This window comes from Dasypus novemcinctus, chromosome 16 (genome assembly GCF_030445035.2).
Source record: "Dasypus novemcinctus isolate mDasNov1 chromosome 16, mDasNov1.1.hap2, whole genome shotgun sequence".
Lineage (NCBI taxonomy): Eukaryota > Metazoa > Chordata > Mammalia > Cingulata > Dasypodidae > Dasypus > Dasypus novemcinctus.
The window spans coordinates 19,947,246-19,972,152 of record NC_080688.1 but is presented as its reverse complement, the minus strand read 5'-3'; the positions used below and the strand labels follow the sequence as shown (position 1 = coordinate 19,972,152).

General features: G+C 39.9%; 1 protein-coding gene across 1 annotated transcript; it reads left to right on the top strand.

The window, feature by feature from the left end:
• The first annotated feature begins 23,074 nt into the window (after window positions 1-23,074).
• On the top strand, window positions 23,075-24,007 carry LOC101420860 (olfactory receptor 13A1-like). Its single transcript, XM_004447958.2, has one exon. The coding sequence runs from the start codon at window positions 23,075-23,077 to the stop codon at window positions 24,005-24,007; it is 933 nt and encodes a 310-aa protein (XP_004448015.1).
• Window positions 24,008-24,907: the final 900 nt, after the last annotated feature.

The following is a 24,907-nucleotide window of genomic DNA, read 5'->3' as shown; positions in this document are numbered from 1 at the left end:
TCATTTCCCTGATGATCCATCCAATGAATGAGAACATCAGTTCATTCTGGGCCAAAAGATGGCACTTCACATGAACATGGGATATAACAAAGTTTGCAAATTGACTGCCACCCCTCCACCATTTTCCTTTCAGAATGCAGATTCTGAAACCTGCCACTGGTATTTCCCATTCAGGTAGTCGGAGGAGACCTGCTGGTGCATCCAGTTTCCTTGGGGCGGTGTCCTCCTTGCTCTCTGCTGGTGCCCCCATTGATTCCTTGGAACTTACCACCACATTGTTTCTCCTCATGCCAGGCCCAGATTCTGAAGGCAGGTTTTTTGCCACCCATAAGCCACTTCTCCCCAATCAGGAGGATGTGAAACACCAGCTCTTCCCATGAACCACAGCTCCCTGTAATGATGGCTTAAGTTTTGAAAGTCAAATAACACAATCTGGAAGTGTCCATGATGTTTTTATTTCCTCATTTCAGGGGCAGTTTTATTCTTCATAACGTGATTTGTGGTGAATGTGAAGGATGGAGTCTGATGGAAGAATTAAAAAGTACTCATCATCAGAGCAAGCGTAAGTGACTGCTGTTTTCTCTCAAACATATTTTGAAAAGTGTTAAGGTATAATTTTTCACTTTAGCCATCACCACAGGGCCCGACCTCACCAATCTATCCACTGGGCTGTACTGGATGAACAGCAAACTTGGGGGGCACTGTTGTGATATGGAGTCCTCCAATAGTCTGTACTTTTGAGTTTTCTGGGAGCATCAGAACTGAAGTAGTTGAATTCTGTGGACAGGGGAGCTCCAAAACAGCTAACAAGCATAAGTACAAGATAAAATATAGACACAGAAAGACATGGAAAACAGAGAATACTACACTTGCCTTCACAGACCTTCCTGACAGGAAGGGAGAAGCTCCAAAAAATTCTGCCTTATCACCAGCTGGTTATAAAACCAAGAAACAGACATCCCAGAGAATACAAAACAATTTCTATAAAGGTTTTGTAGACTTCTATTTACTTTTTACCAGTTTCATGTGCCAGTTTTCACTTTTAAAATTCTTTCCTGGACATAATTGTCAACTTTGAAACTTAAACTTGCTTTCTCACTCCCATCAACTTAATAGCAACTACCTTGAATAGTCTAAAATTATAGGATCATGTGGAAAAGCCATACACTTAACTTTGTCTTTCAATAGGGGTTGAGTCTCCTGCCTTTTGCAGCTTAGTCTTTTTTGAGTCTTCTATTTCCAAATGTTTGTGGTTCAGAGGCAGTCGAATTTTCCAAGATTTAAGGGCCCAAATTTCTGACAGTTCCTTCCAGTTTTGGTTCTGGACTAACTGATTGAATGATTCCAGAATGCTCTCTCTTTACTTTATTATCTTACTAAAGGAAAGCAATAAGAGACAGCTCACAATATCAACCTGATGATTTCAGACCACTCTACAGCTATAGGCTCAGTAAGCACTTGCCTTGTGTTTTAGTTTCCCAGTAGCTAAACAATGAGAATTTATTGGCTTATAGATTTGAGAATAAAGTGTACAAAATAGAACTTAAGACGACTAATGTTTTGTCTCCAAATACTGTGGCACGATGGGGATGGCTGATGGTGATTTTTGTCCTTGGCTTCCTGTCACATGTTAATGCACTTGGCAGCATCTTCTCCTTTCTCTTTTGGGTCCAGCTGACTTTCAGTATCTTGCTTCCTGTGCTTTCTTTTTTTGGCTTAAGAATTTAAACTTCAACTTATCTTTCTCCTCTTATATTTTGCTATAAGCTGTAAGGAGAAACCAGGTACAATGCACCGCACTTAGCTCAGATATCTTTTCAGATAAATATCCAGTTCATCATTTCTTCAATGTTAGATAACTGTCATAGGAGCATTTTATTCTTAGTTCCAAAATCTGTATTAGTCAGATTTTCCAGACAAACATAAATGTCAGTATGTTATTTATATGTATATTCATAGTTATATATTACTTATATTTATTTATACTTATAATTAGATGTATGCCTTTAAATAGAAATATTTAGAATTTTTCATAAGAATTGGCTCCCATGACTGATGGGATTGGCAAGTCTGAATTTTATATGACAGGCTACAAGTTGGGAATGCCAATTAAATTTTCTTTGTATCCCTAGGAGGAACTGACTGACTGAGGTAGGTATAACATTTTTCCTTCTGATAGTTGAAATCCTTCCATCTCCCATTAAGGACTTATATTATAGAGTGAAATATCTCTCATTGCTGAAGGCAATTTCCTTTGATTGTTGATGTAATCAGCCATAGATGCAATAAACTGGTCAGTGCTGTAGGTCCTTTAAATACTCTTGCACTCACAATCAGAACCATGCTTACTTGGTATAACAACTGGGCAACAAAACCTAACCCAAATGATATACGAATTAGCTACACTTTTTAAGTTATTGAAGGAAACAGCTTTACCAACTATTTTGCATAACATGACATTGGTTTCCTAACTTGTGGAGTGAGGATTATTATGGTAGCAAAGGCCAAGTGGAACCATCAGAACTGCCACTATCTGGCAAAATAGTAAATCAAAAACAATATTCATTTCCTGGAGGAACTGAAGATATCAGTGCCACCAAAAGGGACTTGAAAGATGCAGGGGTGGTGATTCCCAGTACATCCATTCAACTCTGCTATTCAGACAATGCAGAAAACAGATGGATCTTGGAGGATGACAGGGGATTATAGTAAACTTAACCAGGTGTTGACTCCAATTGCAGCTGCTGTTCCAGATGTAGTATCATTGCTTGAGCAAATCAACATTACCCTGGTATCTAATAGGCAGCTATTAATATGGCAAATTCTTTTTTTGGGGGGGTTTGTTTTTATCTGGCAATCTCAGCATTATCACTTCACTGCCCTACCTCACTCAAGTATATATCAACTCTCTAGCCCTATTTCATAATGTTTTCCACAGGAAGTCCCCCTGCCTTGCAGCTTTTCGCTTGGTGTCTGCTCTCTGTGTCCATTCACTGTGCAGTCTTCTGTGTCTGTCAGTATTTACGTACGTATTTGTTTATTTAACCCTGTCCCTTGTGGCTTTCTTGTGGTCTGCTCTCTGTGTCCATTCACTGTGCACTCTTCTGTGTTTTTGATTGTCTCCCTTTTTGTTTCATTACCTTGCTGAGTTGGCTCTCCATGGCGTTTGCAGGCCAGGTGGCACTCTGTGGTGCTTGCAGGTCGGGTGGCACTCCATGGCACTTGTGGGCTGGGCAGCACTTCATGGCACATGAGGGCCAATGACATTCCATGGCACCCAGGCTGGCAGCTCTCTGCAGCATGCGGTGGGCCTGCCTTCACAAGGAGGCCCCGGGACGTGAACCCAGGGCCTCCCATATGGGAGGCAGGAGTCAAACTGATTGAGTTATAGCTGCTTCCTTCCACAGGGAATTTGATTATCTCTCTCTCTCACAAGACATCACACTGGATTATTGTATTGATGATATCATGTTGATTGGATGTAGTGAACGAGAAGTAGCATTGCTGAGGACTTATTGGTAAGGACTTACGTGTTAGAAGATGGGAGCTAAATCTTATGAAAATGCAGGGCCTTCCACCTCAGTGAAATTTCTAGGTGCCCAGTGATGTAGGGAAAGTGGACATGTTTCTTCTAAAGTAAAGGATAAGCTGTTGCATCTGGCCCCTCCTATGAGCAATAAAAGGGTGCAATATCCATTTGGCTCTTTGGATTTTGGAGACAATATATCCCTCATATGGGTGTGGTAATTCAGCCCATTTAGAGAGTGACTAGAAAAGCTGCTAGTTTTCAGTGAGTACCACAAGAGGAGACTTGTCCAGATCCAGGCTGATGTGCAAGGTGCTCTGCCTCTTGGGCCTCAGGATCTATATATTTATGTATGTACAACAAATTGGTTTTTTTTCTCTTCCTTATCCTCTTATAATATGACAGAAGATGTATTAGTGCGGTCGCCCCTCGGGCTGAAGTGTGGTTTGCTGGCCTGGCGGGGGAGCGGCCGCGGTAGGCCTATTCCAAACCGCTGCCCCCGTAATAGGGTGGTTGGTCGGGCCCACTGCCACCCCTGAAGGGAGCTCGGCATGGGCAGAGTGCCCTCGGGTCTCCCCTTCTCGGCAGCCATGCTTCCGCGGCCGCCCCTCCTCCCGGATGGCGCCACACGATGCCTGTGGGGCGGCACCCTTCTTCTTCTTTCTCCCTGCGCAGGCGCAGGGCGGAAAATTCCAGTCTGCCCTTTCCCCTCCCCCGACAGCAGCAACAGCCAGGCGTGGGCGGGAAACTCAAGTCTGCCCTCCACCCCAGCAACGGCAGCCACCAATCCCTAAACCCTGCCCCTTCCCCCAGCAACAGTGACAGCCAATCCCTAATCACCACCCCTCCCCCTTCCAGTACCACCCACTGACCTTTCTCCGGCAACCAATCAGAACAGGGCGTGGCTTCGACCAATCAGGCTTCCCCAGCCCCTATAAAACTGTTGCCTCTCCCTCAATAAAGTGGACTTGCGTGTTTACCTTGTCTCCGCGGTAGTTCTTCTGCCGTGCGCCCTCCAGTCCTGAGAGCCCCCGACAAGGGCCTGGCCTCCCTTGTCCCCAGTTTGTCGCCTGCTTCTCCGGGCGACCCCTTCGTCGCCGGCTTTGCCGGGCGACCCCGTCAGCCGAACCGCGCAACCCCTGTGAGACCTACCCCTCGTCTGCTGCCGGACCGACCCCTCGTCCCAAGCAGGACCGACCCCTCATCCTGAGCTGGACCGACCCCTCGTCCACAGCCAGACCCCACCTCTACTGACTGAGCAAGCTGCCGCATATTAGTTTCTAGGGAAGAGCAAGATGGTGTTAGTTTAAAAGGGCACTCACCAGTTCTCTCCCAAAAATAGCTGAGAAGGGGCAAGATCCTGGCTGAATGAGCTGTTTTGGGAACCCACAGAGTAGGATCTGGAAGGAACAGGATGAAGAGATAAAAAGTCCAAGGGAAAACCATGAGTTTCTTGCCCCAGTGGCTATAAATGACAAGTAGCTCAGCTCTACCCTCAAGGCAAAAAGCCTCTGCAAATTCTCTGACTCCCACCAACCACTGAGCGAGAGGGAGCATTCTCCAGGAGTAAGAAGGTTCTAGTGAATTGTGGGGAGGGGTTTCCTTACTGTGGGTTTGGTTACCTGGACCCCCTCTGAACTTTAGGGAGCACACCAGCTAGCAAGAGGTGGCCCCAGGAAAAGGGAAGAGACAAGTCTGGGCAGACAGCCTGATTTACCTAGCCCACCTGCGAGACAGGAATTTGGGCTGCAGAGGGCAGGTTCAGGCAACTGGCTAATCTGGTGCTGTAAACTATCAAAATTCCAACTCCTCTAAGGGAAGCAGGCAGTAGTTTAATAGCCTTCCAAGGGCCTTTCTAAGGTTTCCTGGGAAGAGGGGGGATGTCTGGAAGAGGGTTCATAGTCATTTCTCTGTGGTGAGTTCAGATACCAGGGTCACATCTGAATTTCAGAAGGCAACTCGACCTGAATTGGAGAAGTGAGGGAGGATCCAATCAGTCACACAGGTTGTCAAGTCCTGCTGCCCTGGGAAAGAAAGGGGGCAGAAACAGACAGACTCCTAATCAGCAGGAATTGCCCCAACTGCAAAGAGTCAAACCTGCCCCAGGGAAATTTAGTGGATAACTCTCCAGCTAACAGACCCAATAAGAAGATTAATTCAGTGGAGGGAAATTTAGTGGATAACTCTCTAGCTAACAGACCCAATAAGAAGATTAATTCAGTGGAGGAGTCTTCACTTTGAATATATGAGGTCCCTGGTTCAATTCCTGGCTCTCCTTAGAGTAGTGATCCATTGGGTTATCAAACACTCAGCTGATACTTTAGGACAGGGAACACATAGACATTATTTTTGCATTAGCTTCTCTTGGGTCTCTTTTTTTTTTAAAATGTTTCCTTTTTTAAAATTTAACTTAGTTTACTCACTAAAACCTGATTCAAAACCTGCAGAGGGCAGGCTGTAGGGTAATTGGTTGATGAAAACCAGCAGCCTTAAAAGCTCTTCAGGGAACTAAGGGGGAAGGCTATTTTTCCTAAGTTTTTGTTTGATTGCTTGCTTGAGTGATTGTTTTTTGTTCTTTTCCCCCTCTTTCTTCCTCCCCAATTTTTAAAAATTAGGTGCTGCTGTCTTGTATCTTGTTTGCTGAGTACCCCCCTCCTTTGTTTCCCCTTTTCCTCTGTGTGCCAATTTTGTCTACCTACACTATTTATTTTCCTTCCTTTATCCTCCTATCTTCTGCTTTCTGATTTGATTCTTACTTTCCAACTCTCTTTGTTTAGACTTCAATTTTTCTTGTTTTTTACTTCTATCTCCTCCATTCTGTCTTCTTCCTTTTTCACTTTTTTTTCCTCCCTGTCTTTTCTCTTTCCCTCTCTTCTTATCATTCTGGTCTTTTAATTCCTTCTAAATATTTTTCTCTATAAGGTTTTCATTTCATTGTTTGTAACACACATTTTTATTCTTATTCCTCTGCACTTCTTACATGATGTTATTCATTTTCCTAGGTTTTATATGGTTCATTTCCCACCTTTTACTATTATTATTATTATTATTTCTTTTTCTCTTCTTACCTCTTGCCCTTTCTCTGAGCCTAATCTTTTTCTTTCAAGGGAACATAGACAACAGCAAGGAAATAGAATAAGAGGAAAAAGTGTCGAAGAGAAAACTTAGCACACACACAAAAACAGCAACTAAATAAAGCCCTAGAGTAGAGAAAGATACTAATCAAATGAATAAATCCATCAAGATAAAGAGATGCCTATGATGATGGGAACGAGTGTTGTTGGGGGGGGGAGAGGGGGGGTGGGGGGGTGGGGTTGAATGGGACCTCACATATATATTTTTAATGTAATATTATTACAAAGTCAATAAAAAATAAAAAAATTTAAAAAAAAAAATAATAAAGTGCTGAATGAAAAAGAAAAAAAAAATCCACAAGCCAGAATTTTATACACAGCAAGCATACCTTTTTAAAGAAGAGGGGAAATAAAAACTTTTTCAAACAAAAAAAAAAAAAAAAAAAAAAAGAGATGCCTAAACACCAACAAAAAATTAGAAACCATACTAAGAAACAGGAAGACATAGCCCAGTCCAATGAAAAACTAAAAATCAGGAGATGCAGAACATGGAACGTCAAGCCAAGAATTCTCTATCCAGCAGAGCTGACATTCAAAACTGATGGAGAATTCAAAACATTCACAGATAAACAAAAATTAAGAGAATATGCCAATAATAAACCTGTTCTTCAAGAAATACTAAAGGGAGTACTGCAGGTTGGAAAGAAAGGAAGAAAAAAAAAACATGCGAGAGAATTCAGGGAGAGTGTAAGGAAAAATAAATAAATAAAAACAAGTTATGACATACATAAACTCAAAGGAAATATGTCTAATGTAAGTAATATTACTAGACAGTAATAACAATGAATGCTAATGGAATGGATTAAACTCACCATTCAAGACACATAGATTGGCAGAATGGGTAAGAAAATATCACCCATCTATATGCTCTCTACAAGAAACCCCAATTTAGATCCAGGGATCAAGGAGGCTTAAGATGAATGGCTGGAAAACAATTTTACAAGCAAACACAACCAAAAAAGACAGGCAATAGCTGTACTAAAAAAAATATTGGACAAAATAGACTTTAAATGCACAACTATTTTAAGAGACAAAGATGACCCTATATATTAGTAAAAGGGGTAATCTTTCAAAAAGAAAGAACAATCATAAACATTAACGAACCTAACCAAGGTGCCTCAAAATACATGAGGCAAACACAGGGAAAACTAAGTGGAGAAGTACATGCTTTTACAATTATAGTGGGGGATTTTAATGCACTACTATCACCATTAAACAGAACATCTTAACAGACAATCCATAAAGAAGCAAACACTTTGAATAATACATTAGAGGATCTGGACATAAAAGACATATACAGAACACTCCACCCAAATACAGTGGGCTATACTTTCTTCTCAACTGCACATGGAACATTCTCCAAGATAGATCACATGCTAGACCACAGAACAGCTCTCAATGAATTCAGAAAGATTGAAATTAGTCATCAAAAACCTCCAAGAAAAGGCCAGGACCAGACAGCTCCACAGATGAATTCTACCAAATGTTTCATAAAGAACTAACACCAATCCTGCTTAAACTCTTGTGAAAAATAGAAGAAACATTGCCTAACTCATTCTCTGATGCCAACCTTACCCTAATACCAACAACAAATAAGGATACCATAAGAAACAAAACTTAGAGACCAATCTCTCTAATGAATCTAGATGCTAAAATTCTAAAAAAAAAAAACAAACTTACTAAACATATTCAACAACACATCAAATGAATTATATACAATGAACAAGTGCTTTTCACCCCTGGTATGCAAGGATGGTTCAACATAAGAAAATCAATTGATGAACTACTCCACATAAACAGCTCAAAAGAAAAAAAGAAATCACACAATAATTTCTATAGCTTCCAAAAAGTATTTGACAAAATACAGTACACTTTCCTGATTAAAACACTGCAAAGGATAGGAATAGAAGGAAACTTCCTTGCCATGCTAAAGGATATATATGAAAAACCCACAGCTAACATCATATACAATGGTGAAATCCTAAAAGTTTACCCTCTAAGATTGGGAATAAGACAAGGATTCCTACTATCACCACTCCAATAACTAAACATTGTGTCAGAAGTACTTGCTTGAGCACTTAGGCAAGAAAAAAGATATAAAAGGCATCCAAATTGGAAAGGATGAAGTCAAAAATTTCACTTTTTGCAGATGATATGATCCTATAATAGGAAACCCCAAAAAATCTACATCAAAGCCTCTATAGCTTATATATGATTTCAATAAAGTCATAGGTTTTAACGTCAGTGCAAAAAATCATTAGCATTTTTGTAAACCAATAATGAACATTCTGAGGAGGAAATAAAGGGGGGGAAATCCCATTTACTATAGCAACAAAAAAATCAAATGCCTAGGAATAAATTTAACTAAAGATGTAAATAACTTATGCACAGAAAAATACACAAAGGAAATCAAAGAAGACTTAAATAAATAGAAGAATATTACCTGTTCAAGGGTGGGAATACTAAATATCATTAGGATCTCTATCCTACCCAAACTGACCCACAGAATAAATGCAGGCCCAATAGAAAGCAACACAGCATATTTTATCAAACTGTAAAAACTATGAAATTTATTTGGAATGGTAAGAGGTCCCACATAGCCAAAGACATAATGAAAGAGAAAAATGAAATTGGAGGTAATACACTACCTGACTTTAAAACATAATACAAATCTGCAGTGGTCAAAACTTCATGAGGAGAAGAAATGTAATGTGGGGGCATTTTCAGGACTTGTAGTTATCCTAAATGATATTGCAGAGGCAGATGCTGGACATTATATATTCTGCTATAACACACTGAATGCACCAGAGGAGAGTGTAAACTAAAATGTAAACTATAATCCAGGCGATGCAGCAGTGCTCCAAAATGTATTCACCAAATGCAATGAATGTGCCACAACGATGAAAGAGGTTGTTGGTATGGGAGAAGGGGGTGTGTATGGGAACCTCATATTTTTTAATGTAACATTTTTTGTGATCCATGAATCTTTAAAAAAAGACAATTAAAAAAAGGACACACAAAAAATAAAAAATAAAACATTCTGCAAAGTAGTAAAAACAACAACAACAAAATAACTTCATTTTATTGGCACAAGAATAGACATACTGACCAAAGGAACCAAATTGAGAATTCTGTTATAGATCCTTGCATATACAGTCATTTGATATTTGACTAGGCCAACAAGCCCACTCAACTGGGAGAGAATGGTCTCTTCACAAATGGTGCTTGTAGAACTGGATACCATATCCAAAAGAATAAGAGAGGAATACCTTCTCACTCCTTATATAAAAATCAACTCAAGGTGGATCAAAGATCAAAATATAAGAGCCAAGACCTTAAAGACCTTGGAACATAATATAGGGAAGCATCTACAGGACTTGTAATAGGAAATGTCTTCATGAACTTCATATGCAAAGCACAAGCAGTGAAAGAAAAAATAGATAAATGGACCTTCTCAAAATCAAAAACTTTTGGGCCTCATTGAGTTTGTCAAGAAAGTGAAAAGACAACCTACCCAATCAGAGAATATATTTGGTAACCACATATCTGATAGTAGCCTACTATCCAGCATATATAAAGAAATCCTATATCTCTAAATTAAAAGAAAAACAACCCATTTAAAAAAGGGTCAAGAGATTTGAAAAGACACTTCTCCAAAAAAGAAGTACAAATGGATAAAAAGCACATGAAAACATCACTAACTATTAGAGAAATGCAAATCAAAACTGCAATGAGATATCATCTTATACTCATTATACTGGCAGCCATGAAAAACAGAGGGCTACAAGATTTGTAGAGAATGTAGAGGAGAGGGAACCATTGCCCACTGCTTGTAGGAATGTAGAATGGGCCAACCATTGTAAAGGACAATTTGGTGTTTCCTCAAAAAACTAACTATTGGTCCGTCATATGATCCAGAAATTCCACTGCTTTGTATATATCCAGAAGAATTAAAAGCAAGGAGCCGAAGAGACATACGCACACTAAAACCAAAGTTCATAGTGGTTTTATTCAGTATTACCAAAAGTTGGAATCAACCCAAATGCCCATCAGTTGATGAATGGGTAAACAAAATGTGGTGTATACATACAATGGAATATTACTCAGTTGTAAGAAGAAATACAGTGCTAACACATGGGATAACATGGGTGAATCTTAGGACCTTATGTTGAGTGAAGTATGCCAGACATTGAAGGACAAATATTACATGACCTTACTGATATGAATTGAGCAAATCAAGTAGAATCAGAGAACTTGAGTCTGGAAGATAGATTTACAAGAAATAAAAGGAAGAAGAAGATTGTGAGCCAACACCCATATGGGCAAAATCAATGATAAAATGGAAGTAAGTAGTTGTGCAGTGAAGGTATTTGACAGGTATGTACTGATACTATTGGATTAGGTGGTGCAAATTTGACAAGGGATAGGGTGGGAAGGGTGTGTTGGATGGTCCATGGAACTAGGGAGAGGGCTGGGGGATGGAGCAGGTGAGCACTGGGAATTTGTGAGTATGTGGTTGAAACCACAATGTTGGGAAAACTCTTTTGGCAATATGACAAGGGTGATTGGTTTAGGATGTTAGATGGGGGCATCATTCAGAACAGGGCACACAGGTGACATTCTTCTGGAGGATGTGCAAGTGACCATTTTGTCACAGTGTGTTGTATCAGTGTATGTATACCCATGTAATGAGCAGGACAGAGTTGGACTACCATCCTGGGGAGTTCTGATACATTCTCTCAAGAACATGGGTGGTTCCTAATAGGGGAGGACAGGTAAGTGTGTCAAGCCCTCAGTGTTGTTGCAAGTAACTGTAAATCTTGTCCTTCAAGGAGTGAAGTCTGAGTGTTGCCATGGATCCTGAAGGGAGGGTGATGGAGCAATAGAATCGATAGAAGAGGGGGCATTTAGGGGGCAATGGAAGTGTTCTGCACAATCTTGCAATGATGGATACAGGCCATGTTAAATTTCATAAAAAATTTATAGAAGTGTATGGTCTAAAATGTAAACCATAATGTAAACCATTGACCATGGTTGGTAGCTATGTTTTAATATTTGTACATCAGTTGTAACAAAGTTACCATTCACATAAAAAAAGGTTATTAATATGGGAAGGGGGAAAATGGGGAGGATGTTGGGTACATGAGAGTTGTTATATTCTGTATGTGACTTCACTGTGACCTAAAACTTCTTTGAAGACAAAATTTTAAAAAGTAAGACACTGGGGAAGAAATGGAAGAAAACGTCATTCTACATACAGTACAATAGATATTACAGGAATGAAAGGTGGAACATCAAAAAAATTTTTTTAAATATTTTTATTTTTAATGTCCTGATTTTGTTATTTTTTCTAAATTATTATGTATTTTATTTCTTATGTTTAAACCTATCATTATTATTTCATTTTCCTATTAATTGTATTTGGCAAAAATCCTTGGCTTCATTTTTAAGAAGCTTTGGATCTCAGAAGGGTTACAACTCTGACAGGGGAGTATCATTCATATAGGGTGTCAGTGATGGGGGATACATGGGAGGAAGTTCACCTGGTCATATATATATATGGTATATAAATGTGTAAATATATATGGTATATAAATGTGTCCATGTCCTCTATAGTAGGTAGAGTTTCACACAATAACAGAAAGAATACTGAATTTCCATCCTGGGGAGCTCTGCTACATTCTCTAATGGAATAGCAACAATCTTCCAAGTACAGCAGCAATGACTAGTGAGGAAGGATGGTCCATTGATAGGCCCTTGATATTAATGAGTGTGCTTATGACCCTTTGCTCTTGAAATTGCAACTTAGCCTTGTAGGGTACATAAGAGGTGGGGGGAGTGGGGCATATAGGAATCCCATGTATATTTTATGTAATATTTTATGTAAACTAAGTATCTTTTTAAAAAAATAAAAATTAATTTAAAATGGTAAAAAAAAGATGTTTAGTTTTATTTCATAATATTTAAGTTATAAGATGTCAAGTTTAAGAGTGGCTATTCCTGAAGTATTTTCACCCTATTCTGGAGGGACTTTGACATTTCTGATTGTACACAGGATAGATGAGTATTGTTAGGTGAGTAAAAACATGCCTGTTATTGTAGTTATTTAAATAATAAGCATGGTTTATATTGATGTGTATGGCTTCCATGTTGACAAGAGGTGTACTGTGATTCATAGGCTAATGTGTCAACTTGGCCAGGTAATGGTGCCCAGTTGTTTGGTCAAGGAAGCACTGGGCTAAGTGTACTGCAAGGAAATTTTGTGGACTTAAATCAATACTGAGTTGATTGCATTTATGGATGATTACAGTTCTAATCAACTGAGGAGATGGCCTTCAGTAATGAACAGTCTTATCCAATCACTGGAAGACTTTCAAAGCTGAAGTGATTATAGCATTCAGAGAGAGAATTCTCGTCTTTACTTCAGACAGCTAGTTTGTCCTGGGGAGCTCTTCTCGGACCTTCATTGGCATTTGCCTTAAGTCTGCCCTATGGAATTTGGATTTGTGCTTCCCCACAGTCATGTGAGACAAATGTACAAACTCTCACAATATTTACAGATATCTTCTATTGGTTCTGATTCTGTTTCCCTAGAAAACCCTGACTAAAACTATTTATTCATTTTTCTTGCCTAATTGCTCTAGCTAGAACTTCTAGCACAATGTTGAAAACAGTGGTGACAGCAGTCATGCATGTCTTGTTTCTGTACTTACAGGGAAAACTTTCAGATATTTGTCATTGAGTATGATGTTGGCTGTGGGATTTTCATATATGCTGTTTATAATAATGAGGAGTTCCCTTCTATACCTATCTTTCAATGTGTTTATCAAAAAATGTTGCTGAGGCTTATCAAATGACATTTTTGAGATGAGATTATCAAATGAGATTGTCATGCATTTCTTCATATTTGGTTTGTTAATGTGGTGTATTATATTAGTTGGCTCTCATGTGCTGGGATAAAGACACACATGATCATTCTGTTAATTCCTTTAATGTCTTGTTAGATTTGACTTGCAAGTATTGCATTGAAAATTTTTGCATCTATATTCATTAGAGATCTTGGTCTGTAACTTTATTTTTTCATAGTATCTTATTGGTATTAGGGTTATGCTTGCTTCATAAAATGAGTTAGGTAGTTTGCCATTTTCTTCAAGTCAAGGTTGGTATTAATTCTTTCTGTAGTGATTGGTCAAATTCACCTGTGAAGCCATATACTTCAGGGCTTTTCTTTTTGGGGAAGTTAATGACTGATTCAATATCTTCATGTTTTCTTGATTTGTTGAGCTCTTCTATTTCTTCCAGAGACAGTGTGGTTTATTGTGTGTTTCTATGAATTTGTCCATTTCTGCTAGGTTGTCTGATTTGTTGGTATACAGTTTTTCATGTACCTTCATATGAAAGCTTTTTATTTCTGTGGGGTCAATAGAAATATCCCTCTTCCCATATCAGATATTATATTCATCTCTCTTTCTATCTTTTTCAGTCTTGGTAAAGGTTTGGCAATTTTATTGATCTTTTCAAATAACGAACTTTTGGTATTGTTGACTCTATTGTTTTGTTTTTCTCAATTGCATTTATTTTTCCACTAAACTTTCTTTCCTTGTACTTGCTTTCAGATTAGCTTGCTGTTCTTTTATCTCATTCCTCCATGTGTACACTTAGATTTTTGATTTAAGAACTTTCTTCCTTTTGAATGTAGGCATTTAGGACTATAAACTTCCCTGTCAGCACTACCTTCACTGCATCCCTTAGGTTTTGATATATTATATTCTTATTTTCATTTTTTCAAGATATTTACTGATTTGTCTTGCAATTTCTTCTTCAATCCCCTGAGTTTTCAAGAGTGTGTTGTTTAGCCTTCTTATATTTGTGAATTTTTCTGTTCTCTGCCAGATATTGATTTCCAGCCTCATTCCTTTATTATAGAGAAAGTGGTTTGTGTAATTTCAATCTTTTTAAATTTCTTGAGACCTATGTTGTAAATCCACATGATTGTCTTAGAGAACGATCCATGGGAACTTGAGAATTGTGAATATCCTGATATTTTGAGGTGCACGTTCTGTATATATTTCCTAGTCCTTGTCCAATTGTCATATTATTCATGTTCTCTGTTTCCTTATCGACCCTCTGTTTAGGTGTTCTAAAATTGATGAAAGTCAATTTATAGAAGTCTCCAACTACAATTTTGGAAATTCTATTTCTCCCTTCAATTTGCCAAATGTTTGCTTCATGTAATTTGGAGCAACCTTTTTAGGTGCATAAATATTTGTGTTTGTTATTTCTTGTCTATTGTTCATGTTAACATATTAACATATGTCCTTCTTTGTCTCTTATAAAAGGTTTGCATTTAAAGTCTACTTTGTCTGATTTTAGTATAGCTGCCCCAGAAACTTTTGGTTACAATTTTCATGGAATATCTTTTTCTAAATTTCTCTTGCAACGTATTTGTATTCTTGGGTTTAAGGTGATTCTTTTCTATTCAGCATACAGATCACTAATTTTAAAAATTTTTTCTGCTAGTCAGTGTCTTTTGATTGGTGAACTTCATCCATTAATATTCAATGTTATTAATTTAAAAGCATTGCTTCAGTCATTTTATCTCTTGGCTTTCATATGTCATATATTAACTCTGTCTCTTTTATCTTTTTAGTTACTCTTACTGATAATCTTCATTTCTTCTAAACACTCCTCTCTTGTCATTTTCTCTCTCTCTTGTCATTTTCTTTCAGCCTGAAGAACACCCTTTACTATTTTTTGTAGGTCAGGTCTCTTTTTTAACAAATTCTTTCAGTTTCTGTTTACCCATGAGTATTTTTTAAACTCTCTCATTTTTGAAGGCAGTTTTGCCAGATAAAGAATCCTTGTCTAGCAGTTTTTCTCTTTCAATATCTTAATTATGTGTAACATTGAATTCTAAACTCCATAATTTCTGATGAAAAATTGGCTCTTAGTTATATTGAGCATAGCCCATATGTAATGGGTTGTTTTTCTCTTGCTGCTTCAGAAATTTCTCTTTAACTTTGGCATTTGATATTTTGAACAGTATGTGTCTTAGAGTAGGTAAATTCATATTTCTTCCATTTTGAGTATGTTGCACTTCTTAAGGATAGATAATTTTGTCATCTGTAGGTTTGGGAAATTTTCAGCTATAATTTCTTCAGATATGCTTTCTGGCCCTTTTCCCAGCTCTTGTCCTTCAGGGACACTTATGAAACATATGTTTTTGCACTGTATACTGCCATTCAGTTCACTGAGACCTTGCTTAAACTGTTTGTTGTCTGGAGTTTTCATTTGTTCCTTTGGTTGGGTCATATATTCCTTTTGATTAGCATGGCTTATAATTTTTTGCTGATTCTAGACATCTAATTATCTTGATGAGTTTATGCTGATGGTTGTTTTCTCTCTTTTGCTTAGGGATTTGTTGTTGATTGGCTTTGTGTGAAAACTCTTCTTTGGCTTATTTTAGATCTTTAAATGACTTATTTTAGATCTTTAAAATTGCCCATGTTTATCTGATCAAAACAGAGCCAAGGACCCATGGAGGGAGTGCAGATAAGGTTCCAAGAGACACTGGTGAGAGGGAAAAGAAAGACACTCAAAAGTCTCCCTTTCGCCAATTGGCTAACAAAAAGTGTGTTTTTCTTGGCACATCCAGGATATGGCAATCTGTGGCAAATCTTTATTCACAGTCTTAGGAGGGTTGGGTTTGTTTTAACTTACACTCTGTGGTGTTGGAACAATAACCATTAGGATTGTATTCTGGGCAGGCTAGGACAATAACTCGGGGCTTGGGTCAGTGGTCACACTTGTCTATCAGAAGCCACACTTATCCCTCTCCCATACCACACCATTTTCTTGGAAGGAAAATCTCCATGTCTCTACATGCCCACAATAGTCAGTCAATGACCAAACATCAGACAGCTTGCCTCAGTGGTTGGGAATGGATAGTCACTGTCCACTGCTGTGGTTGTGATTCACTTACTTTTTTTTTTTTTTGCTGCGTCTCCTCAGTATCCTCATAATGCTATTTCCTGCATGCTTCACAGTACTCTCCTGGTGTCCAGAGTCCCAGAACAGTTGTTTTGGACAGTTTTTAGCTCTCCACTTATGTTTGGAAGAGGGGTGAGCCCTGCCACTCCATATTCACTCATCCTCCCAGAGGTCTCCTCCTCTAACTCACTGTTTGAGACAGCATATTTAAGGGCATTTCTAGTCCAGTCCTCTAGCTTGTAAGTCAGGATCTCAGGGGTGAAGTCTGCAACCTTCAGGCTCACATCCTTCCCAAATGGCTGGATGCAGAGGGTACTGCTTCTACATGGCCTTTAGAGAAATGTTTCTATATTTGGGTTGTGTAGCACAAATATGGTGGAGAAATTTATGTGAACCTCAGCACAAGCCTAGGGAAGTAGAATGAGAAAAGACAATCTTCATTTCCTATAATTCAACATAGTGCTCATTGTGCTTGGGTGGCAGAAACCTACTCTGGCCTATTTGGAACACCAGTTTTTTCGCCAGATGGCAGAACATGAGTTTTGGTGCTGATACATGGAAGCCTATCTAGTCTTCTAAGCTTCCAGCCCAGAAGGTCGAAGAGGTGGAGTGAGGCAGTTCTCTTGTGACCCTCCCTCCCAATATCCCCCTTCATACCCTTCCAAGCTGCATGAACCCTTTTTGGTGTGGGAGCAAAATGGGAAAGTACATTCAGTTACTTCTGAAACAAGACAAATACCTTAGACGAGTCTAAACCAGAAGCACCTCCTACCTTTCCAGTCCTCCTTGAAGGGACCTGAAAATTGCAAAGAGGGTAAAAGGATATCTGGATGCTGGACTTTTCCCAGGGAGTATGCTGCTTCCTTCTTCCTCTTCCTCACCAGATGTTCAGCTTGCCCTTTTGGGTGCTAAAGTCCCTATGAGGTATATCATTCATGCCTCCTCCTGCCCTTGCTTTCCTTTTCCCTGCAACCAATTGATCTCCCAGTATGTCTGCCCCCTGCTTCCTCCATGACATGGGCTGCACTTTGCAACTACTCATCCTCCACCATGCTGAATGGCAACCCATCACTCAGAGGTATTCAAGATCATTTATAGGCCCCTGGATTTGGTGATTTCCTTAGGGGAGACAGGGGTTTACATAGCTAGGACCCTTTATGATTTGACCCTCCACCCTCCCTTGTAAATGATCCTTCTCAAGGGAGTTTCTGCATGTTCCAGCATCATGCAGCTCATCTTCCTCCAGAAGAGTGGTCTTTATTTTTGGTCCCCTTTCTCCAGTAAAAGCACCGGAGTCCCACATTCTGAGCACTCTGCTGGCCGTGCTGGGGCAATGCAGCCTTGAGTTGAACCTTGTCCTTGTGGGCAAGAACTTCTTCTAAACACAAAATTCCCTGGGAGGCGGGGAGGAAGACGTCAACTTATTGCACTATTGTGAGAATCCTCACAGCCATAGAACAAAGTTATACATATACCAGGGGCTTAACACAATTTTTTTAAAAAGATTTATTTATTTATTCTCCCCCTTCCCCTCCTCCCACCCTGCTGTTTTCGCAGTCTGTGTTGTCTTCTTTTCTCATTTTCTATCCTCTAGGATTCATAAGGATTTGATCCTGGAGATCTCTGATGAGGAGAGAGGTTACCTGTCAATTGTGCCACCGTAATTCCTGATTTCTGCTGAGTTTCACCTTGATTTTCCCCTTCTCTCTTTTTTGATAAGTCATGATCTTGTGGTGTGAATCAGTTGTGTGGGGCACTGGCCCACCACACAGGCACTTGCATGACACTCATGTGGGCACTGGCTTACCATGAGGGCACTCATGTGGGCACTGGCTTGCTGCACAGGCATGCTTTCTCTTCTTTTTCCCCAAGAGGCCTCAGGGATCAAACCCAGGTTCTCCCATATGGTAAGCAGAAGCTCTATCACTTGAGCCATATCCACATCTCAGAACAATTAAATTAATGAATTCCTTTGGATAATGAATCTTACATGCCATACAGGATGGTTACCTGCTGGAGGTAATGGAGGTAGTGGGATAACCTAGAACACAGCATGCCAGAGGTCTTGATCACTGATTATTTTGGGAAATCATCATGTGTTCACTATTCCTACAATGTTGAAATATCATGGCAAAATATTCAATTACAGAACAGAGATTTAAAATATGCATTGATTTATTGAGCTGAGAAAATTAGAAGATTTGGAAAATATGGCGATCTAGTAGTGTAGTTTTTTTTTTTTTTTTTTGATAAATTAAGAACCACATAAAATTATTGGTTGGCAGTTCCTAAGGAAGCTGAATATAGACTTACCATGTGACCTAGAAATAACATTACTGGGTATATACTCAGAAGAACTGAGAGGAGTGACAGGAACAGACATCTGTATACCAATGTTCATAGCAGTATTATTCACAATTGCCAAAGGTTGGAAAAAAATCAAATGATCATCAACTGATCAAAGGACAAACAAATTGTGGTATATATACACTGTGGACAACTATGCAGCAATAAAAAGAAATGAAGTCATGAAGCATATGACAATATGGATGAACCTGGAGGACTTTATGTTGAGTGAAGCAAACCAGACACAAAAGGAGAAATACTGTATGATTGCAATATTATTAATGAAATATATTGTATAAATTCATGGAATTAATAATTAGACATAGGTCACCATAAAAAATGAGGGTAGAGTATGGAAAACTGAAGGTTAATCTGTGCAAAAGTGGTTAAAAGGTGATTTACATCTTTGGAAATGAGTGAAAATTGTGAGAGCATATCATGGTGTTTGTAACTAGCAAAGCTATTATATGGGAATGACAGTGGTTGAAAGGGAACATCTAAGGACAAGTATATTACTAGAAGGAAAGCTAAAATGTAACTTGGAAGTGTATATATAGTGAAATTGCATGTAAAATAAGAATATGGTGATATTGCATATATAAGAATGTTTTACAAAATATAATTATAAATATGCTAGAGAGAAGGAAATAGAATAGCTACTATTTACTGAAGATAAAGCATAGAGAGATTAATAAGTTATGAGTTTTGTTTGCTTGTTGTTTAGTTGGTTTTTAAATTTTTATTTATTTTTATTGTAATTTTTTGAAGATATATACATCACAGGAAATGTTACATTAAAAAATATAAGAGTTTCCCATGTACCCCAACTCCACCCTCCCCACTCCTTCCACATCAATAACCTCTTTCATCAGTGTGGCATATTCATTGCATTTGGTGAACACATTTTGGAGCACTACTGCACCACATGAATTACGGTTTACATTGCAGTTTACACTCTCCCCAAATACATTCAATGGGGTATGGTTGGTTTTTATTTATGATTATGATTATTATTATTACTTGAATAAAATGAAAATGCTCTAAAAATGATTGAAATGATGAATGCAAAACTATATATAATTATACCAAATACCGTTGATTGTACAGTTTGGATAGATTTATGCTTTATTAATATGTATCAATAAAATTTATTTGTTTTAAAAAATTCCATCTTTTCAAGTTCAACATCTTCAGTGGTAAGTTCTGTTGACAGCATGCAACCTTGAAAGGATGTGATGAGAAGGGCACTTTATCTCTGTGGTCTTCCTCCCAAATGCAAAACCCCAAGCTAATCACAAGAAAAAGTTCAGACAAATCCACAAAGTAGGGCCTCCTACAAGTTCCAGATCAACCCTTCTCAAATGGTTAAGGTCATTAAACCAGGATGGTCTTTGAAATTATCAGTGCCAAGTGGAGCCCAAGGAGACATTATTGCTAAATGCCGTGTCATGTTCTGAATGGATGCTGACACAGGCAGAGAACATTCTGAATGCTTGAGTTTAAAGTTTAAAATTGTATCTCAGTATTGGCTCTTTAATTGTGAAAAAAAGTACAAAATTAATGCAAGATGCTAAATATAGGGGAAACATTGTTTGCGGTACATAGGCGCACTCTGTGCGATCTTCCCACATTTCTGTAAATTTAAAGTTATTATGAAGAACCCACCTTCAGCATCCGATAGGTTTGACTGTACACTTGTCCTTGCCTGGTGGTTAAAGCAAAATCTTCAAATCTAGGAGCTCAGGGCCAAGAAACCCCATCAGCTCCCTGCCAGGCTCAGGCCAATGGAGCCAAGGGCTTTCCCTTAGCAGGCTAGTCTGGGAGGCCCTCTCTAAGGCATGGGCCCTGACATGCCCATGTCCCCTCCCCAGGTCCTGAATCTGTCCCCTCCTGGAGACTGCACTTGCAGATCTCCTGTTTGCCTCCAGCTGGGGATAATTGCTCCCTGAGGGCCTATCCTGCTGCTTGGCCCTCCACATTCTCCGGTGACCTCGACATCCACCCTGAGTGAAGTCTCCCTTAAAGGACAGCGGCAAACAATGCAGGCAAACAATGCAGGCACCAATCAAGAGGAAACAGAGCTTTTAAATCCAAAGTTCTCTCTCCTTTCAATCACAGTAAGGATATTGTTTATATTTTCATGAAAACCTTAATATCTTATAATTGGATTGGAAGATATTGGGCTAAATCCTTTAAATTAATAGGGAATATATTAATATTAATTGTGAACAAATATCTGTCTGTCTATCCCCTGGTTTTTGGACTATTTTCCTAATTTTCTTTCAATGTTTCTGAAAAGACAGATTTAGTTTAGATCTGAGCTAATATATTGTGGGAAAATGCTTCACGCAATTACTTTATTCCTGTATTTTATTACTTCAGTTTGAAATACTGAAATGCTCTGAGACTCTCTTAGTTCCTTGGCTCTGCTGTCTCCAGTCCCATCTGTGCATCTGATTGGTAAGTGGGAAAACAGCACCTGAGGTTTTAACTCTAGAATTGGTCAAGATCTTTAAATAAGCCTCTCTAAGCTACAGGAGCTTATGTTGGCTAACTCAGCTTCCTGTGAATACCTGGAAGGAAGCACCTTGAGCAATGCCTGGATGCAAAGGCAGTGTGCCCTGGATGTTAGCTGTGGACTGTGATTTGCTTTGATCATGTGTGCCCACATGCAGAGGTCCTGTGCATTATGTTGAAGGGTGGGTGGCATTGGGCATTGCATCGGCCCTAACAGATACCCTCAGATGTGAATTCACCAGGATCGAGGAACCCGCTCAGTGTCATGTCCTGCTTCATTTTTAGCACTCCAGTTCTGCAGGGGCACAGCTTGGGTTCTGGTCAGCAGCCAGTGTACAACACGGTCCTTGTAAAGATGGTGGTAAGGAAGGTGAGTGGAGGGAACAGGCCACCAGTCAGTACTGTCAGAGAATCCCTGATGTGCTTGTTCCCACACTCCACCCACTGAATGTTCACTGCCAGCTACATATTTCTGTAAATCTGCAGCATTTCTGTTCATGGGACCAAGAGAGACCAACAGTATGGCTAGTATATGCATATGTTCACAGCTCCTTGTTCTCAGGCAATCTTTACCCACCAGGAAGCTTGCAAGGCAGGTTCTCAGACCTCCAGCTTCCCTGGGCTTTCTGGGCTCAGGGTGTGCAGTACTACAGAAGAGGGGATGGAAATGTTCACCTTGGGGTTGATGGATCAGCAACTCCTTGAGCCCTGGTTTTGGAGTGAAAGAAGATAGTCTATTCATCTAAGGTGGATCCTGATCTGCCTGTGGGGGCCTCTGTCAGGGATGAGTTGCTGGACTGGTGAGTGAGATCTGGTTGTCTCACAGGTCTGAAAACTGGGTGGGTGGAAAGCCTGAAGCCAGCTTAAGGCACAGCTGTGCTCTGGCAATTCCCCTGGGGTGGGTGCAACAGAAACCTTCCAACACTGCACTCCAAATTGCTAGACCCCTCAGAGGAACCCCAAATCCCCACCTGAGTCCAGCCATCCTGCCCACTTCATCCACTGAAGATGTGAATTCCACCCTGTCTTTGAGGTGATATTCTCCGTGAAGTCTCACCCAATTGCCAGCTCAGTTGGTTTTTCCTCCTTAGGTGTGTGGAAGCCTTGACCATGGTGACCTGTCTTCCTTGGCAAGTTTGTCTTCCACATGACACTTGTAGACAAGCACAGTATCCAGAGGTCTAAGAGCCATCTCTAAGTTGTTTGAATAGTCTGAAAATGTTCACAATTAAAGTGAAAACTGGCTTCATTTTCTGTGTAAATTCTGAGCAATGGAAGGAGAAGCTGACATGGAGAAGGGGTTCTATATGCCTGGGAAGGCTGATATGGGAGGGAGACCTATAGGGGAGACTTAATCCTTTGGTTGTCTCTCTTAATGCAGGGATGTACAGTAATCTCTTATCCATGTGTTTCCTAGGGCAAAGGGACCACCACAAACACCCTTGAAGAGTCTTAGAAGACTGGCATGTGAAGAGCACAAATCTCCTACTCAGTCCTTGTGCTTTCCTCTGCCCAGGCATCTGCTGATTCCTAGGACCCCTGGGAGAGTTTCATTCCCTTAATGGTGACAAAAAACCATACGGCCCTGGAGGAGTTTGTCCTGCAGGGATTCACAGAAAATCCCTGGCTCCAAGGTCCCTTCTCTGCTCTCTTTCTCCTCCTTTACCTGACTGCTCTTGCAGGGAACAGCCTCATCCTCATGGCCATCTGCATGAACCCAGCTCTCCACACTCCAATGTACTTCTTTCTCACCAACTTGGCCATCCTGGATATTGTCTGCACATCCACTGTTCTCCCCAAGTTGCTGGAGAACCTGATGGGCAAGGGCAGCACCATCTCCTACAGAGGCTGCATGACCCAGCTCTTCTTCCTGACATGGTTCCTGGGGGCTGAGCTGCTGCTGCTAACCATAATGGCCTATGACCGCTATGTGGCCATCTGCAAGCCCTTGCACTATGGCACGATGATGAGCAGGCCCCTCTGTGCCCTGCTGGCAGGCAGCATGTGGGCTGTTAGTGTTGTTGATTCCTCAGTACATACTGGCTTGATGGCAAGACTAACATTCTGTGGCCCCAATCAGATCCCTCACTTCTTGTGTGAAGTTTCCGTGCTTCTGCTGCTTGCCTGTGGTTCAAAGTATGTGAACAATGTCATGGTAGTCATGACAAACATTTTCTTTGGGGTGGCCAACTTTCTGCTCACCATGATGTCCTATGCCTTCATCATCTCCAGCATCCTGCGAATCCATTCAGCTGAGGGAAAGCACCGTGCCTTCTCCACTTGCTCCTCCCACCTCCTGGTGGTCTGCATGTACTACTCCACCCTTATCTACACCTACTTACTCCCAGGGTCTGGATCCTCCATGGAAAATGTCAAAGTAGTCACTGTCCTGTACACAGCAGTCAGCCCTTCCTTAAACCCACTCATCTATACACTTCGTAACAGGGATGTAAAAGTGGCCCTCAGGAGGATGTTTTCCACATTTGGTAAATGAAAGAAAATGACCATGGTAATATTTTCTAGATGTTAAGGAGATAATTTCAAGTAAATGACTTTGGGAATAAGGTAAAATGAGCAAGGACAAGAGGGTCATTCATAGGACAGATTAAATTATGTACTTGCCCCAGTGGGAATTGACCACACTTCTATTGGGAAGTTTCACTAAAATTTCCAAGGAGCTAACTGTAAATACTCTCAGGGTTTCTAGGGATCAGGAAGTAAGGGAGGACACACAAAACAGGGAAAGTGAGTGGCCAGAAGGAATATGAAGTGGCCTAGCCAGGTATGCCTGCCACTCTGTCTCCAATATCTGTTTATGCTTTCACCTGCACTTCAGTATAAAGCAACAAATCTTTAGCTTTCACATGTAGACACCCCTGGCCACTTCTTCTTTCAAAGAAGGGTCCTCAGATTCAGAAATGAGGACCATTATGTGCACTGCTAGGTACCTTTTGCTATCGTGCTTTGGAGACTCTCTTGGACCCTGATTCTCCATCCTACTTCCTATTGGCATGAGGTTGGGGGATAGATAGGAGGCACTGTTCATTACCATATCTTGGAAGTGTCATGACCTTTACATTAAGAGGAGGGCCCATTTTAGTGACCTGTAGTAATGAGGCTTATTTTTGTATAATTTATCTTTTCACATCAGACATCATCATTCTTTAACCATCATAGAAAGAGTTGGTTTGGGATCCTTAGTTTGGACCAAAGCTTCCACATTATTATCAATGCATTCAGTTTCTTTCAATGTCATTTTATTAATATTATTATTAATTATTATTATTAGTTTCATCTTCTACTTTTAGCTTCTGAATTATTTGTGTTTTGTACTGCTTTTCTTGGTAATTGCATTCATATTCACATAGGCATTTAGCATTTTAATTGCCAGCAA

Excerpts from the sequence above, each read along its gene's own strand:
- LOC101420860 (XM_004447958.2), top strand. The coding sequence starts at position 23,075 with ATGGTGACAAAAAACCATACGGCCCTGGAGGAGTTTGTCCTGCAGGGA.